General features: G+C 45.4%; 1 protein-coding gene across 1 annotated transcript in view; it reads left to right on the forward strand.

Annotated features, from left to right (window-relative positions):
* SYNE3 (spectrin repeat containing nuclear envelope family member 3) overlaps window positions 1–16,716 on the forward strand; it is a 62,758-nt gene that overhangs the window by 23,219 nt on the left and 22,823 nt on the right. The window contains exons 8-13 of the mRNA XM_056851439.1: window positions 3,717–3,891; window positions 6,234–6,416; window positions 6,863–7,006; window positions 8,325–8,459; window positions 13,213–13,374; window positions 15,494–15,657. Coding sequence (XP_056707417.1) covers window positions 3,717–3,891; window positions 6,234–6,416; window positions 6,863–7,006; window positions 8,325–8,459; window positions 13,213–13,374; window positions 15,494–15,657 — 963 coding nt within the window. The remainder of the gene's footprint in view (window positions 1–3,716; window positions 3,892–6,233; window positions 6,417–6,862; window positions 7,007–8,324; window positions 8,460–13,212; window positions 13,375–15,493; window positions 15,658–16,716) is intronic.

Here is a 16,716-nt window from a genome sequence, read left to right on the forward strand (position 1 = left end):
CAACGTCAGAGGGATTAGGTGGCTCTGGCAGTATGGAAACAATGCAAGTAAGAGCCTGATTTAGATTTATCTGCCAGCTATAAAAATAACAAGTCAACCAGGTGGATCGTAATGTTAAATTTAATAGCTTTGGTTACGGCTGCTTTGCAGAAGACTTTTTAAGAGGCCCTACCAGAGAAGCAGGAAATGGCAGCTGTCGCCACAAATGGTGGGGGGGGGGTTGGCGGCAGCATGTCAGAAATCACCCCAACCCTGGTGGTGACTTGCTTTATTGGTCTGTCTCTGTCATGGTCTGGGCATTAGTCTACATCATGAGAGAGAGCAAAGGCAAGCCAAAAGAGCATCTGGAGCCCCCTTTTTGTCTCTTCCTCTCCAGTGGATTTTACTGCTACAACTAGATGGAAGTCTCTTTTTTCGCCCACAAACTGCCTCCACCAGACAGCCTTTTGTTTGTGAGAGTCTAGTCTTCCCATAGGACCCAACCAACTCACAATTACCAGATAGAGAGAAGGTTGATTTTAGATGTGGAGTGGAGAACAGTGCTTCAGAAACCCACAGCGCAATCCTGTATAGAGGTACACTCTTCTTAGCCAGCTGAAAAGAGCAACCAAAATGATCACGGGGCTAGAGCAACTGCCCTATGAGGAGCGGTTAAAAAGCTTAGGGCTGTTTAGCTTGGAAAGAAGATGGCTAAGGGGAGACATGATAGAGGTCTATCAAATTATGCATGGTACGGAGGTCGGCTGTGACTTGACGGCACTTTACACACACACATGGAGAGAGTGGGCAGGAAGAAGCTTTTCTCCCTCTATCATAATACTAGAATGCAGGGTCATCTGCTGAAGCTGGAGGGTAAGAAATTCAGAAGAGATAAAAGTATTTCTTCACACAACGCATAGTTAAATTGTGGAACTCCCTGCCCCAGGATGTGGTGATTGCTGCCAACTTTAAGAGGGGAGTGGACATGTTCATGGAGGAGAGGGGTATTCATGGCTACTTGTCAAAATGGATACTAGTCATGATGGCTACTAGTCAAAATGGATACTAGTCATGATACCTATTCTCTGCTTTATCAGAGGAGCATGCCTATTATATTAGGTGCTTTGGAACACAGGCAGGATGCAGCCGCAGTCATCTTGTTTGGGGGCTTCTTAGAGGCACCTAGTTGGCCACTGTGTGAACATACTGCTGGACTTGATGGACCTTGGTCTGATCCAGCATGGTTTTTCTTATGTTCTGACTTCAATGAACTTTGAAGGGCTGAGGATTTCAGGCTAGGAAGTGGATCAAGCTGCTTCTTATAGGAGACAGGATTGTACTAATCTTCAGCTTTACGGGTCACTGTTTGAGACCATACCTTTAAAGCCAGTGTTTGGGATTCGGCAGCCTATCTATGCTTGTGTGTGAAAATGTCAGTGATTTGGTACTAGCTTTTCAAGTGATAGAGCCAAATACTATGCAGGGAGCAGCAAAGGCAGAAATGAATTGCTGTTTGCCTGCTCATGGTCCTCTTCTCCAAGTTTGTTTTGATGGTTTCCTTCCCCTCTGAGTGGTCCTATCCTGTCTCTTCCTGCTTACATTCAAGCAGGAGAAATGGCAAACCCCGCCTCTCTTGCTCGCTCACTCTGAGCTTTGGCAAAGGATTTCCGCTTCCCGGCCAACTGAAATCAGGAAGCAAAGTGCCTATAGCCTTTTGCAAACCTTTTGCAAACCTGGAGAAAAGATCATCGGCTGAGCAATAACAAGGTTGCATTCTGTTTGCGCTTGTGTCAAATACAGGCCGTGCTGGCAAGCTGAAAGAGGTTTGTGTTAATTAAATAGTTTGTTACGGGAGAACCAGGCATTCAGATTTTAGAAACAAAACTAGGACGCTTTCCAGAGACAAACAGCAAGAATGGAAGGCTTGAAAATTTGCCACAGCAGAGGCGGCTGTTGGCAGCTTTTTCCAGCTTGGCTTTGTTTGAAGGGAGTGGCAACCGTACAAAGCCTTGTAGCAGGAATTGAGGAAGGAGTGGCAGAAAAAGACAGGGCCCTCTTTCCCCCTCACAACTAAGCTCATGTCATTCTTCTTTCCCCTTCGCAACTAAGCTCATGTGATTCTTCTCCTTGATTCACTAATAACTAACAATGTTTTACCAATAAGTATTAGAGAATGGAAGATGCTTCTTGAAAGGCCTTTTAACGCTTGTAGCTGCTGGCAGCTGGGACCTGTGTATTTCCCAAGTGACGCTGAAGGTCATACCATACAGGTACCTATATCAGCTGCGTGTATGTTTCCCACAGCAGGGTAAATAGCATCTCCAGCCACTTCTGGTTGGGGATACAGCGCAGAAGGGAAGGTTTAATCCCCCTTTCTCCCCTTGCAATAATTAGCCTCCCCATACTTGAAAATTGAATTTTTTTAAAAAAAAAGCTGCCGGGAGCTCCATTCATGGAATTCCTGGTCTCTCATCTCCTTTGGTTTTCAGGTTCAAACAATGTTTGCAAGGTAGAGAGAGAATTAGTTTGGAGCTGCAAAAAATCCAGCAAGGGAGAAATGGATCTGACTTCTGGAGGCGTCTAGAAGCAAAAGCTTTGGACTGCTTCAGATAGAGAGCGGGATAAATTATTACAAATAAATAAATACAGTAGATGTGACTTCCTTTTAATGCAGCTGATGCTGCCTGGTAGATGAATGTTGTTTATCGGTTTGCCACCCACAAAACACACAATATGTTTCCAGGGCTAAACCCTGCTACCCACCCCTGCGACTTTTCACTGCTCAGGAAAGAAGGGAGCACATAACGATGTGACTATTTCAAAGTGATTTCATCCCTTCTCTGTAAAAACCACTACGACACAGATCAAATGCAGAACACTGTGGTGCGTGTGTAGAGGGTGTGGCTAAATGGTGACGCCTCTGCTTTGCATGCAGAAGGTCCCAGATACAACCCCCGGCATCTCCAGCTATAAGGATTTGGCAGTAGGTGATGTGCAAGAGCTTGAGCTGGGACCATGGAGAGCCACTGCTGGTCTGAGTAGCCAGTCTCCCTAAAGTGGTAGAGGAAGTTGGCATATAAAAACCAACTCTTGTTCTTCCTAACCCCTTCCAGCCTGGGAATGCCCCCCCCTACACCTCCGCAGTTTTTGCTGGTGCAGCATCACTTTTCTCTTTGGGTCCCCCCCCCCCCATTTTTAAAAACATTTTAAAAGCCCTTTTTACTGCTCATGGCAGCCTCCAAACCTCTTTGGAGGCACAGCAGCAGCACCTTGGCCATGCCATGCCCGGGCACCACTGGGCGCAGGAATGGCCTGTCAGTTTACAAGCAAGGTAAGCAGCGACTTCAGCAGCATTGCAGCTAAAATGTGCTAGATCGCACCCTTGGGTCCAGTATGGTGTGCTTGTTATTCTTCTAGCTGAAAGATATATTAGTTATAAGTAGTTTTAAAAGGTTGTTTGAGAGTCACAGTTACAAGGCCAGCTTTATATTTGGTAATTCTCCTTGGCAGGTGCTCTAGAAATGAATGTCTGTCTTGGTATCTAAAAAAAGGTTTTTTTCATAATCTGACTGGCAGAAGCAGCTGCCCCAGGGCAAGAAGACAGGGTGTATATGAAGCAAAGACTGAGGGCCTTTGTTTTCTGAGAGCAAGCTATGGAGGCAGCCTCTCGCAAAGGAGTGGGATGTTTTTTCTCCTCGGGTTTAAACTTCATCTTTTTTGTCTGTCCATTCTTACAGCCTGAAGGGAAAGACGTTTAAAATGAGCACGGAGACGGAGACAGAACTGAGGCAGCGCTTTCAAAACCCTCTCAGGGAGTTCCAGCTGTGGAAACCGTCAGCTCAAAGGCTCCTGGACACCACAGCAAATGTCTCTGATCCGACCCTGACAGATGCTTTCTTGCTTCAGATTGAGGTGACAGAGAATCTCCACAATGCTGGGGAGGCCAAAAGTTGTCTGTGAAAACTTTTTTTTTTGCTGATACATGCATTTTGACAGCTGTCGAAACAACCCCAAGGAGATAGCCTTTACTAGAGGAGATAACCTTTATTTTTAACTCACAAAATGTCCATCTTTATGAAGAGTAGCCTTGCATATTGCAAGGACCTTGGGCAGTGCAGGCTGAAGACACAAAGTTGGGCAGTTGCTCCTGGAATCGCTCTGCATCCTTGGATGACAATTTTGTGGATGCTAGAAGAAGGGGCATGAGGTAGGACTTGGCAGCGGTTGCCTAGCAACTCAGGACATACTGCCCAATTATTATTTTCCAAGTGGGTATGGAAGAGGATGCGGGATATGCCCTACAATCCTCCACTTACTGGAAATGGCAAAATAGTCCAGTGCAGAGGCTGCCATGGAGAAGGCCTAGACCAAAGTCCTAGCCAGCTTCACCTCAAGAATTGGAAAGTCCACAAGCAAGGCCCCCTGCCAATGTTACTAAAAGGTAACCTTACATCAAGAGAAGCACTTTCTAAAGCCAGCAGCCTGGATATTTATGCACCTGGCACACTTGCCCTGGCCGTAGTTAATATCGTGATGCCATTTCTGTTTAACGCCACTTAAAAATGTACAGTACAATCCTACAACCCTTCTAAGCCCATTGATTTGAGTAGGCATAGAAGGGTATAACTCTCCTTCGGGCAGCATTCTTAGGAATCAAGTGGAACATTTGATAGCTCAATAGATAATTTTTTCCCATGGTTTTTATTCCTTACATCAAATCTTTGTCACAATGAATAAGTGATTTTCCAGCTTTCTATCTCTTTCCACATCGCTTAGTCAACCCAAGGCCCGTTGGTAGTGAAAACAAACAGGATGCTGAAAGATCTGTAAATCGGAAAATAGGAGCTGGGGAGGGGGATGAGACAGGGCAGTGAGACAGGGAGGAAGACTGGTTTTTTTATGCTTCCCCTGTGCCATTTTCATGATCTCAAGTTCTCCATCCCCCTCTCCTAAGAGTTTTTATTTGTCCTAGTAGGGCAAATATGCCAGTGGGGCACATGGACATATGAAGCTGCCTTATACTGAATCAGACCCTTGGTCCATCAAAGCCAGTATTGTCTACTCAGACCGGTGATGGGAGAATTTTCCTGCTTCTCCCTTTTCTTGGTTCTTTTTGTAATTGGAATTTCCCTGCCTGCTTTACTCACCAAAAGCAAAGGCCAGATAATGTGATAGGAAAGACTGACCATATACTCTTAGACTACACACATATATAACAGTAAAGCATATAGGTTTATTTGAACTTACAAAGAGTTACAAGGCAAAGAGAAGAATAATACTTGACAGATTTAACAAAACCCCACACACAATTTGACAGACAAACAAACCATTATCAGAGCGCTCTGAGGTCGTTCCAAAGAAGAGAGAACCACAAATTGTGGAGCCTGGTCTCTCCCTGAGAAGGACGATGACACGACAGCCGGACTAGTCTTTTATAGGTTTAATCATTAGGGAGGGTCTCAAACGGCCCCCTCCTCCCAAATTCTCCAGGAGATGAGTTTTCACAAATCATGGCTATAAGTTGTTTGGAAATATCCTGTTCCATAATAAGTTTCCCATGTCCAGGTCTCTGATAAATCTTGTTCCATCCGTCAACCAGTGTACGGAAAACAATCCCCCCCCCCTCCACGTAAGCAGACAATTCTCGCCACAACCGGCAGCCGCTCTCCAGGGTCTCAGGCAGAGGTCATTCACGTCATTCACTTTCCTAGTCCCTTTAACTGGAGATGCCGGGGATTGAACGTGGGATTTTCTGCATGCCAAACAGAGGCTCTACTACTGAGCCACAGCCCCTCCCCTATAACAGATTTGGGGACTGAGGGCAGGAACGTACTGCGGAAGGAAAAGAGATACCCCCACACACATGATCCTATGGTTGCTATTCAAAATTTTAAAAACATACCCTGAAATCTATTCATCGATCTTCAAGGGCCTGGTATGTTTCAGCTCTCTCACTTCCACAAAACCACTGCAAACTCTAGAGGATTTGGGGACAGGTTCTAGGACGGGCACTAAACTTTTGTGAAATGTGGACGGTTGTGAATGCAGCATGAATTTAGCGATGCAACCAACATGTCCTGGCTGCTGCGTGTTTTGAGGATAGATAAGTAGTGGTGGGCAAGCTGACATTCAAGGAAAACTCTCTGCCATTACTGATCTTCTAATTGAGGGACACCCCCCACCACCACCACTCCAAGATTATTGGGAGAACAGTTTGAGATTTGCTGTAATCACTGATTTGTTGTTTTCTACAGGAATTTTTGGCTGAAAGCTCCCGCTTTAAGGAACAGCTCCTGATGTTACAGCTGAAAAAGGATTTCCTGAATAGCATCTTTGACGAGGAGAGGGCCAAGTCGCTGTTGGCTGAGGCAGCTGATGCCACAAAAGAAAGAGAGCACATACACAAAGGGCTGCTTCAAAGGAAAAGAAGGCTGCAGGTGAGGAGCTTCCCGAGTCAACCACTAAGACAATGGATTATTTCCGGATAAAGCCTGCTGTTATGTAGAAGTTGATTTGCTGAGGCATCTGTGTTGTGGGTTTGGGCTGTGGAGACAAGGCGAGTGAATCGTATAGAAGAAGAAGAAAAGTTGGTTTTTATGTGCCGACTTTCTCTACCACTTAAGGAAGAATCAAACCAGCTTACAATCACCTTCCCCTCCCCACAACAGACACCCTATGAGGTAGGTGGGGCTGAGAGAGCTCTAAGAGCTGTGACTAGCCCAAGGTCACCCAGCTGGCTTCATGTGCAGCAGTGGGGAAACCAACCCAGTTCACCAGATTAACATCCGCTGCTCCAAACCACCACTCTTAACCACTACACCACACTGGCTCTGTATAGTTAGGATTGGTATGAAAGCCATTGTATTTTTCCCCTTTTGCCTAGGCATTGGTATCTCAGCATTTAGACTTCGATGCCGTCTTTAAAGCCTTGCAGAAGAAACTGTCCAGTATCAAAGCCAGTTTAGATGCCGAGAAGGCACCATTACCTGATCTGTTGGGTAAACAATCCCGACTGCAGAGATTACAGGTAAGAGACTGCAATTCCTATTCAGGGAAATCCTGTTTCAGGATATGTCATAGCTATTTCTTTCTTTGATTTATAACCCATTGTATCCCATGGGCTCGGAACAACTTCCAGCAGTTTTTTCCCTCCAAATGTATTTCCATCCCCAAAGGGTTCACAGTCAATCTAAATAATGTAAAATTATACAAATCTGGGAATCAGAGCATAGTGCCAAGTGTGGTGGGACTGGTGTCTCTGGAGCTCTGTCTTGGATAAAACGGTTCCTTCGCAGCATTTGCTGTAGCTCCCGGCAAAGGAAACAATCAAAAGAAATGCTGAGAATGGGTTGAGAGGGGAACAGAACTCAGTCCCAGGTCTTGTGATGGTGTCTCTGGAACTCTATTCAGGAATGGAACATTATCCACAAGATCTATTATTGTAACTAATATTGCTGAATCCTTGTTCATGGTTCTTTACTGAGTAAAGACTAAGTTCCTGCTCTGAGAGGCTTGCTGTCTGAGTTGTATTTTTTGTGTGGTGCAGTCTCTTACAAAAACCTCTTTTCATAAAGATAGCTTCAGGGGGTTAGCCGCGTTGGTCTGCAGTAGATCAGCTAGATTTGAGTCCAGTGGCGCCTAAGAGATCAACAAGATTTTTAGGATATAAGCTTTCGAGAGTCAAAGCTCCCTTCATCAGATACAAGTCCTTGTATCTTGTACCTAACAAAAGGAGCCTTGACTCTCGAAAGCTTATAACACAAAAAATCTTGTTGGTCTCTAAGGTGCTACTGAACTGGAAATGACATAAGCAAGCCAGTGTGCTGCCTGTGCACCAGGTACCGCCCCCACCCCCAATTCTTCCTGGGGAGTTGGCACTACAGCCTGGCTATGCTAGGCATATAGCAACTCCAAATCAGGACAATGGCGTGGTGGAGGAAGCTTAAGCCCGCCCCATCCCTTCTACCTGTGATCTTAATTCAAATGTTTAAAAATGTTGGGATCTCTGGTCATGGAATGTTCCATGTCTCATCAGGTTTGGCCTTCAGATAACACAGGATTGGGAAAACCCTCTGCCTGAGATCTTTGAAGGCTTGGGTATCTGTTATTGAGTCTGGGGTGGCGTCTTTCATGGGTCATTATGATATTTGAAATGGCTACTGATCTTATACTCTGCCTTGAAAAACCACTGCAAGACTAACAGATCCCCCTGAAGAAGCCTCTTGGGCGAAATGCGTAAGGAACTTTAACTAAGCAATAAAATATATTTTTACCTGTTTTCCACCATTGGCCTTGGCCTTATTTTTTTTTAATGTCATGATGAAATATGCGATCTTCTTCCACAGACCATCCAAGAAGAAATGGCAGAGTGTGCCGTTCAAATGGAAGAACTGGAAAAGTGTGCCCAGTCTGACCCAGCTCAGATGCAGAAAATAAAGCAGCTTTCCTCAGACTACCAAACGCTGAAGAGGCTACTGGAGGTAACGCAGAAGCTTGGTGAAGATATGCAGGCCGTATAGTTTGCTTCTTCCTGCCTCAGTGCTGGAAGGCAAGGCAGTTGAACCGTTCTGCCAGTCCCTGCCAGCCTTTCCCTCGTGTGTGCCAGCCCCTCGCAAAAGGGACACTGCGCCCTTACACAGGATTCCAAAAAATGAGAAGCAGAATCGATGGACGTGTAGAGCAGAAGGTGGGCATCAGCCCTGCTTTTTCCGTGGGTCTGATACACCTGTTGCATGTTTACTCAGAAGTAAGTCCAAGTGAGTTCAGTGTAGCTGACTCCCAAGCAAGTGAGATTAATAACGCAGCCTAAATAGGACAATTTTTTTGGTGAGGTCTGAACATTTCCATTGGGTGCCAAAAGGCTGCTGACGCCCGAGGGCTCAAAATCCATGTTTGTGTTGCTGTGTTTTGTTTTCTCTTTTCATCGCTTCAGGTATTGGTTGTGTGCTCTGTTGTGCAGAAGATCTTAGTGCTAGATCATCAGGACAGTTTACTGGAGAAAAAAGGGTAATAATAGCGAAAAATGAATGGCCGCAAAGCCAGGAATCAATTTGGCCTCGAGTGATTTGTTGGTGGGGAATAAAACTATAAACTTATTTTTTAAAACCCACAGACAGCAACATGCTTGCATTAGGATTTTTCCATTTCTAAAGTTGATAAAATTTGATGCCAGCCTAGAAGCCTTATTTTTCAAGGGATTTAGATTGCTGTAAATGTCAAACATCTTTGTTGGGGAGGACATTTTTGAAAGCACCGGTTTGAACACGTGAATACATAAAGCTGCCTTATACTGAGTCAGGCCACTGGTATATCCTTTTACCTGGAGATGCCAGGGATTGAACCTGGGGCCTTCTGCAAGCAAAGTAGATGCTCTACCATTCAGCCACTGCTCCTCTCCCATGGGGAGGGGGAAGAATTCTTTTTGCAAATATGCATTGCTTGCTAGTTTGGCAGTTTTGTGCATGAAGTATGTGTGTGTGTGTGTGTGCAAAGTCCCACCAAGTCACAGCTGACTTATGGTGACCCCAGCAAGGGGCTTTCAAGATAAGTGAGAAGCAGAGGTGGTTTGCCATTGCCTTCCTCGGCAGAACCTTTCTTGGTGGTCTCCCTTCCAAGTACTGACCCTGCTTAGCTTCTGAGATCTGAAGAGATCGGGCTATACTATGCTTCCTTGGGCATGAAGCAGTACCTTTAAATTGGAGATCCCACAACTGGTCCATATGGAAGGGCAAGAATACAATGCACAGATGTCATTACCAAGTGGAAAGGCCCAAGTGGAAAGGCAAAGGTAGACCTGCATAGAAGTCTCTGGTAGACACCAATTGATAATGTTCCCAGGTCCACAGTCTGGTATAGTTCATTACACAGGTGATTATGGTTCTCTTTCCTTCGTTGGTCACTGTAAGGAGGTGGTGGCTGTTACAGATCCCTGAAACTTTTTCCATTAGTGATTTCTCAATCTCTTACCCCAAGCCATGGCCATCCGCCCAGGAGACCTCACAGTTTCCAAACCCTCCAGATTTGAAATCTGAACTGGAACTCCTTGGAGGCCTCTGTACAAAGAAAAAGGACTCACTAGCTTCAAATCTGGAAAGGGCAGTTTAGTGTCTGAAAAGAACCACCCAAAAATTGTTCATTCTCCTTGGGCACCGTCTGAGGCCGTTGGATGGCTTCCCAGAGCGAGGCTTCTTCCAGTTGCCTGCAAAATTTACTGGAGGGCACAGGATTCCAGCTCGAGGATAAGTGGTGGTGGAAAGTGCTGTCAAGTTGCAGCTGGCTTAAGGCGACCCCATAAGGTTTTCAGGCAAGAGGTGTTCAGAGGTGGTTTGCCATTGCCTGCCTCTGCATCACAACACTGGACTTCCTTGGTGGTCTCCCACCCAAGTGCTAACCAAGGCTGACCCTGCTTAGCTTCCGAGATCCGATGAGGTTCAGCTAGCCTGGGCCATCCAGTTCAGGGCAATAAGAGGTTAAGAGGGCTCAGGGAAGTTCTGGACTGTTGTGGATCAAGATCTACCATCTCTTGGAACTCTCCAAGGTCCTGCAGAGCCTGACCATATACTTGGTTAACTCTAGGCCTGCTGTGAAACCCGTGATCTGCTATCTGTCTTGAGTGACTCCATCTGAAGTGCCTTGTGAGCTTGGCTAGGGTAGGGTAACAAGGGCAGCTGGAGCATTGCTGTATATTCTGCCACATGGTTCACTATTGAGAGTGACCGTGTCAGGTCCACAGGACAGTTCTTGCTCTTGAGCACCGCATACCATGCACAGAGGCCACGATTCCTGTTAGCTGCTGCCTGATCAATGTAGTCGCCACAAGGCTCATCGGGAGCAAGCAAGCTTCGCTAATGACGTTCAGATGCAGTTGTGATGTGATATTTTGTTGGGGACCTGTACACAGTCATAAAATATAGAGGAAGAGTGGCATTCATCTTTGGTTCTAAGCACTCAAAAAGCGAGCCGAGCGGCACATGAGAAACGAGGTTGTTGCTTTTAATTCACCGGGGTTTTCTCTTTCACCAAGTATCTCTTTTCTAGTCTCCAACCCACTTCATAAAATGCATGAAGCAGAACTACATGTTTGGGCTATTCATTTTCATTCATAAAGCACCACCATGTGGCCAGATTTAAATATGTAGGGTTTTGGAGCTTTTACAGGGGAGCTGGTAAAAGAGATTTCCCATTTTTCTGTGAAAGGCTAATTCAGATGTTACTTTGGTTGCTTTTTAGCCACTTGTATGTTTGAGGGGAAGCCACAGCTCAGTGTAGAAAATCTTGGCATGCGGAAGTTCCCAGGTTTAATATCTGGCATTTCCAGTGTGTGTGTGTGCGCGTGTGTGTGTTCAATGCCATCTTCCTCTTTTCCTGCTGCCTTCAACTTTTCCTAGCCTTATTGTCTATTCCATTGACTCTTGTCTTCTCATAATGTGACCAAAGAACGATAGCCTCAGGTTGGTTATTTTAGCTGTGTTTGAGATCTGTGAATATCTAATGCCCCACAATATTGTGCCTTTTTGTGCATATTTATATAATCAAGGTTCAAGTGTTGTACTCAGGACCTCTACTCTAGTACAGCAGCTTCTGCTTATTAGCTTATTTACTTAAAACATTTATATCACACTTTTCCACAGTGCCTCAGGCCATTTACGGATTACAAACATACACAATTAAAAACCTAATTAAATACATGAATTATTATTTTTTGATTGTTGGTTTATTTATTTGGATTTCTATCCTGCTGTCTTCCTGGCCAAGCTGGGCTCGGAGTGGCTAACATCAAGTTAAAATGTCATACAATAAATACAGTATATAAAAATTCATTTTAAACTTTAAAAATGTTTTCTGTTAATAAATCAACTGGCGCCCATTTATTGGCAACAAGACCAAGGCGATCCTGGGAGAAACATTCAGGATCCCCAATTGGAAATTCAGATAAGGAAGAAGGATGGGGAGGCCAGCTATAATGGAAACCGTTGCTGCCCTCCACCATAGGCCTGGCAGAACATCTCAGTCTTACAGATCCCGCAGAACCCTGGTCTCACACAGAGAGAGCGTTCCACCCAGCTGGGTTGAGGACAGCCAGACACTTTTCAGGCCAGGGACCACCAGCAGGTTGTTATTCACAGAGCGTGAGGCTCTCTGGGGAGCGTACCAGGAGATTAAAATACATCACATTAAAACCGCAACGTTGTCATTATCAGCTGCTAAGGATAACAAGGAATTTGTTTTCATCCAACAGCTCCTTCTTGTCCTGGATTATGCTTAGATTATGAGTGTGTTTCTGCATGAACTCCATCCTTCAGAAGAAGAGAAAAAACACCCTGCTAATGGTTTACAGGCTGAAGATGCAAGTCACATGCTACTGATTTCTTCAGGGCTTGTTGATTTTCTTCCTGTAGCTCAATCCAGAGTTTGATGAAAGGTGGATTCAAGGGTGGACTGGAAGGGGAAATGGCCCTGGGTAAGGGCTCCTCTTACTGGCCCACCCAGGCCCCCTCCCCACAAAGGGGCAGCCAGCCCTGCACCTCCCACGACTCAGCTGGGCACCTCCCTCAACCCTGCCAGACCTGGGTGTTGCCATCTTCCCTTTGGCGTCATTGATCTTCTGTTGTTTGCTGCTTCTTCCCAGAATTCAAGCACTGTAATCTAGGACCCACAGCAATTATACTGTGATCTTGTCAGCATGTAACATAAAAGGCGGACAAGGCAGGGTCTTAAGATCTCGACCTGGAAAATTAGCTTTTTTTTCCTCCTTCGTTTTTTAATTTTTTAATAGCATCTAGCCTGAAGAAGAGTTCTGATGAGCTCGAAAGCTCGCACAGGGTTTTGTGTCATTTTGGCTGACCCTAGGGTTGCCAACCTCCAGGTAATGGCTGGAGATCTCCTGCTATTGCAACTGATCTCCAGCCGATAGAGATCAGTTCACCTGGAGAAAATGGCCGCTTTGGCAATTGGACTGTATGGCATTGAAGTCCCTCCCCAAACCCCGCCCTCCTCAGGCTCTGCCCCCAAAACCTCCCGCCGATGGCAAAGAGGGACCTGGCAACCCTAGCTGCCCCTAATAAAACGTATTACTTGGATTTTGTTTCTTGTTCTGGATTTGGCAAGGGCCAGTGCAGCTAGCGTTGGATGTGTGCTGCTGTAGCATTCCTTGCTGGTTCCAAAGTTTTACAACTGTTACTTGCTTTCGTTCAGTTGCTGATGTTGTTTGGTCTTTCCTGGTGCCATTTTCAGATCATGATTGCCCGGAATAAGCTGCACGTGCAGGAACACTGGGCGTTCAATGACAAATTGCTTGAGCTCCAACAGTGGCTTACAGCGACTAGGCAGAAACTGGAATCCTACCAGGATGTTGGCGTGGGATGGAAGACACACAACAGAGCATCTGATTTGGAGGTAGCAAACATTTCAGCATCCGTTATGCCATTGGTAGAGAAGGATTCTATTGGTAGAGAACTAACAAATACAAATACAATACCCTTATTGGCATCTTAGAATAATAAAACATGCCGAACAGCCGGCTAAAATAGGTTAAGATCATTCTTGTTATTCATTAGTAGTGGTAGTTTATCAATTAAAACTGAAGTTTTGTGAAATACTTAAGCTCTTTTGAACCAGATGATCTTTGAAGATTCAGTGAGGGCTGTAGCTAAAAAGGAGGCTACTAGAGCAATGAGGTTCTTGTCCTGATCTGCTAAAAGGAAGTGAGTCAGATCCCTTTTTGATCTTTTACGCCGAGGATCTGGCAGATGGCTGAGCATTAAATGGCAAGGTTTGCTGTGGAATGGGCAGTCCAATAGGATATGTTCCACTGAGTCGGGGACTCCAGCATCGCAGGCGCATAATCGGGCATTGGGAGGTATACAAAGAAACCTGCCATAAGTCACTGCTGATGGAAAGGCATTTAATCTAGCCAGCATGAAGGCTCTTCTCTGGGATGGTAGAACTAGATTATAGAGGTAATTAGTGCAAGATCCATAGGTTGTAGTAATGCCTAAAGAGCCGGGAGGGTCGGCATGAGTCGGAAGTGTGTGTGTGTTAAGAGCCATCAAGTCGCTTCCGACTCATGGCGACCCTATGAAAGTCCTCCAAAATGTCCTATTTTTGACAGCCTTGCTCAGATCTTGCAAATTGAGGGCTGTAGCTTCCTTTATTGAGTCAGTCCATCTCTTGTTGGGTCTTCCTCTTTTCCTGCTGCCCTCAACTTTTCCTAGCATGACTGTCTTTTCCAGTGACTCTTGTCGTCTCGTGATGTGATCAAAATACGATAGTCTCAGTTTAGTCATTTTAGTTTCTAGGGTCAGTTCAGGCTTGATTTTATCTTTAACCCACTCATTGTATATATGAGTTAATCGCAGCTGACAAGACCTATGGGTTTTAATAGGACTTTATTGTGGTTGACAGGCAGCCCATTCCTGAAGGGGGGTAGTTAGGCAGTGGCCAGGAGTGGCACAGCCACACCACCTCCTCAGAGGCTTCCCAGCTGCAAAACAAAAATTAAAAAGGGGAAAATGGAAAAGGCAAAAAAAAAACAACCCGTAGAATATAATGCAGTTGCGCAAGGGGTGTGTCTGGGCTGAAGGCGTGTGTCGCTGAAAGGGATCTGGAAGCTGACTAGTGTCAGCTCCACCCCTGGGAATGCCCTCCCCATGCTGGCGCAGGCTTTCCATTCCAGGAATTCCCTGCCAGCGTGGCTGTGCTGGCGACGGAGGCCAGCGCAGCTCCGAGGCTCCCCAGCGCTGACATGTTTGCCCCCGTGCCGGCATCTGTGCCACTTTGCACCATGGTAAAATGGCACAGATGCTGGTGCAGGGTCACACCAGTTCCTAAGGAGCTTCTCCCCCACCCCTTCAGGATCGCAGCCTTAATCTGAATCTAGATTAAGTAACCGGCATAAAACCTCATATGCAATTATAAAAATGCCCCCCCAGTATAACTTTCTGTGGACACCGTGGGCGCTGCTGATTTATTTTTGTTTGGATTGGTTTCAGTAGTTTGCATTTATTTTCTTATGTGAACTCCTATGCATATCAGACAGTTAAAAAGAGTTATACAAATGCAGTAAATAAATATATTCTGAGACTGGAAGCTTGAAGGTTATCATATTTTGTTGATAATGTAATTGAGTAGAGTAGCATGAGTATCATGGATGTTACCAAAAAAGGCCTTTAGTCTTATTTCCCCCTCACTGTGAGGTCAAACCACAGGGGTGGGAAGGGGGAAATCAGCCAGATCACCCTAAACATTCCACACTATTACTGTGCTGTTTCTGAAGGAATGAAAATCCAGAAAAGCTCCATTAATTTCATCTGTTGGGATAATGGAGGACAAATTCATGTTACAATCTTTTGATGTGTCAAGAAAGATAGGAAGAGTGATATATTTGATGGTCAGTATGCTTAAGCATTCAAAAGCTTCTTCTAGAATAACCAAATGCGTAGTCTTTAAGGCATCACTAGGCTCCTGTTCCATTTTGCCACAGCAAAATAACACAGTTCCCCCTCTGGAATTTCAGAAATTGCAAGCAGAGTTTCCAGATAAAGAGATCCAGTTGCACCTCATTGAGGCCCACGGGCAGTTGGTTGAGGAAAATTCCTCTCAGGAGGGGGCTGCGCATATCCGGACAGAACTGAAGAAGCTGAAGGGATCTTGGAAGTCGCTTGAAGACATGATGTCAAGGTAAGCGGCTATGCAGGTTCAGACTAGGCCTCTCTCAGACATGTCCCTCAGCTGGCTGGTGAGGAGGGCAGATAAAGAGGGGGCAGGAGGAGTGTGGCAGGAGAAGCCAAAATTGTATTGCCTTCTCCCATTCCCTCAGCACTTTGAAAGGTAAACGTAGACCTTCTGGATTGGGGCTGACACCACTACTATCCACATTTACAGTGTGGTGCTTTATAATAGCCGGTTCCAGGTTTTGAGAGGCCTTTTAGCATGGAAAAACTGTTCATAGACATCCCTAGGAAAAATGGACCCAGTAATAAACAGATCGTATTCCCTCAAGCATCCAGGATCAGAGGAGCATGCCTATTATATGAGGTGCTGTGAAACACAGGCAGGAGAATGCTGCTGCAGTTGTCTTGTTTGTTGTCTTCCTAAAGGCACCTAGTTGGCCACTGTGTGAATAGACTGCTGGACTTGATGGACCTTGGTCTGATCCTGCATGGCCTTTCTTATGTTCTTATGGATTTGAAACAAATCCTTTTCCGTAGGCCCTCTTCTTTTTCTCAGTGAAAATGTATTTCTGCTCTCATAAGTTTCAATGATCTTCCCAGACTGAACCCTTTATTTTGCTTCAGCTCCTTGGCCTCTCAGTGATGGGTTGGGTTTTTTCCTGTGTCCTTCTTGTGTGGGAAGCAGTCGAATCATACCTCTAAGTCCTGGCAAATCATTGAAGGATTCTTGGAATTTGACCTTTTGCCTCCTTTCCTTTATTCATAACTTTCCTGGCACCTGTAAGTTTTCCTGCCTTGACCAAACTTTCCCTTTCCAAGCTGAAGTAGCTCTTTCGCTAGGTGCAGCTGGTAAGGAAATCCATCCCCACCTTCTGCGTCTGTCAGGTTTCCTCATCATTTGGGAAACCAGCTGCAGGTTGCAGCCGTTTCCTAATCACAGCTACAAACCCTCTGTTAGAACGATCCCCCTGAAAGTAACAATCCATTAAAAATGGCCTTAAACAGCAACACCGCATCCAGGAAAGTGAGCAAAATCCACTGGCAGGAACCCCTTTTCCCTTGTCAC

The sequence above is a fragment of the Euleptes europaea genome, chromosome 6 (genome assembly GCF_029931775.1).
Source record: "Euleptes europaea isolate rEulEur1 chromosome 6, rEulEur1.hap1, whole genome shotgun sequence".
In the NCBI taxonomy this organism is placed as follows: Eukaryota; Metazoa; Chordata; class Lepidosauria; order Squamata; family Sphaerodactylidae; genus Euleptes; species Euleptes europaea.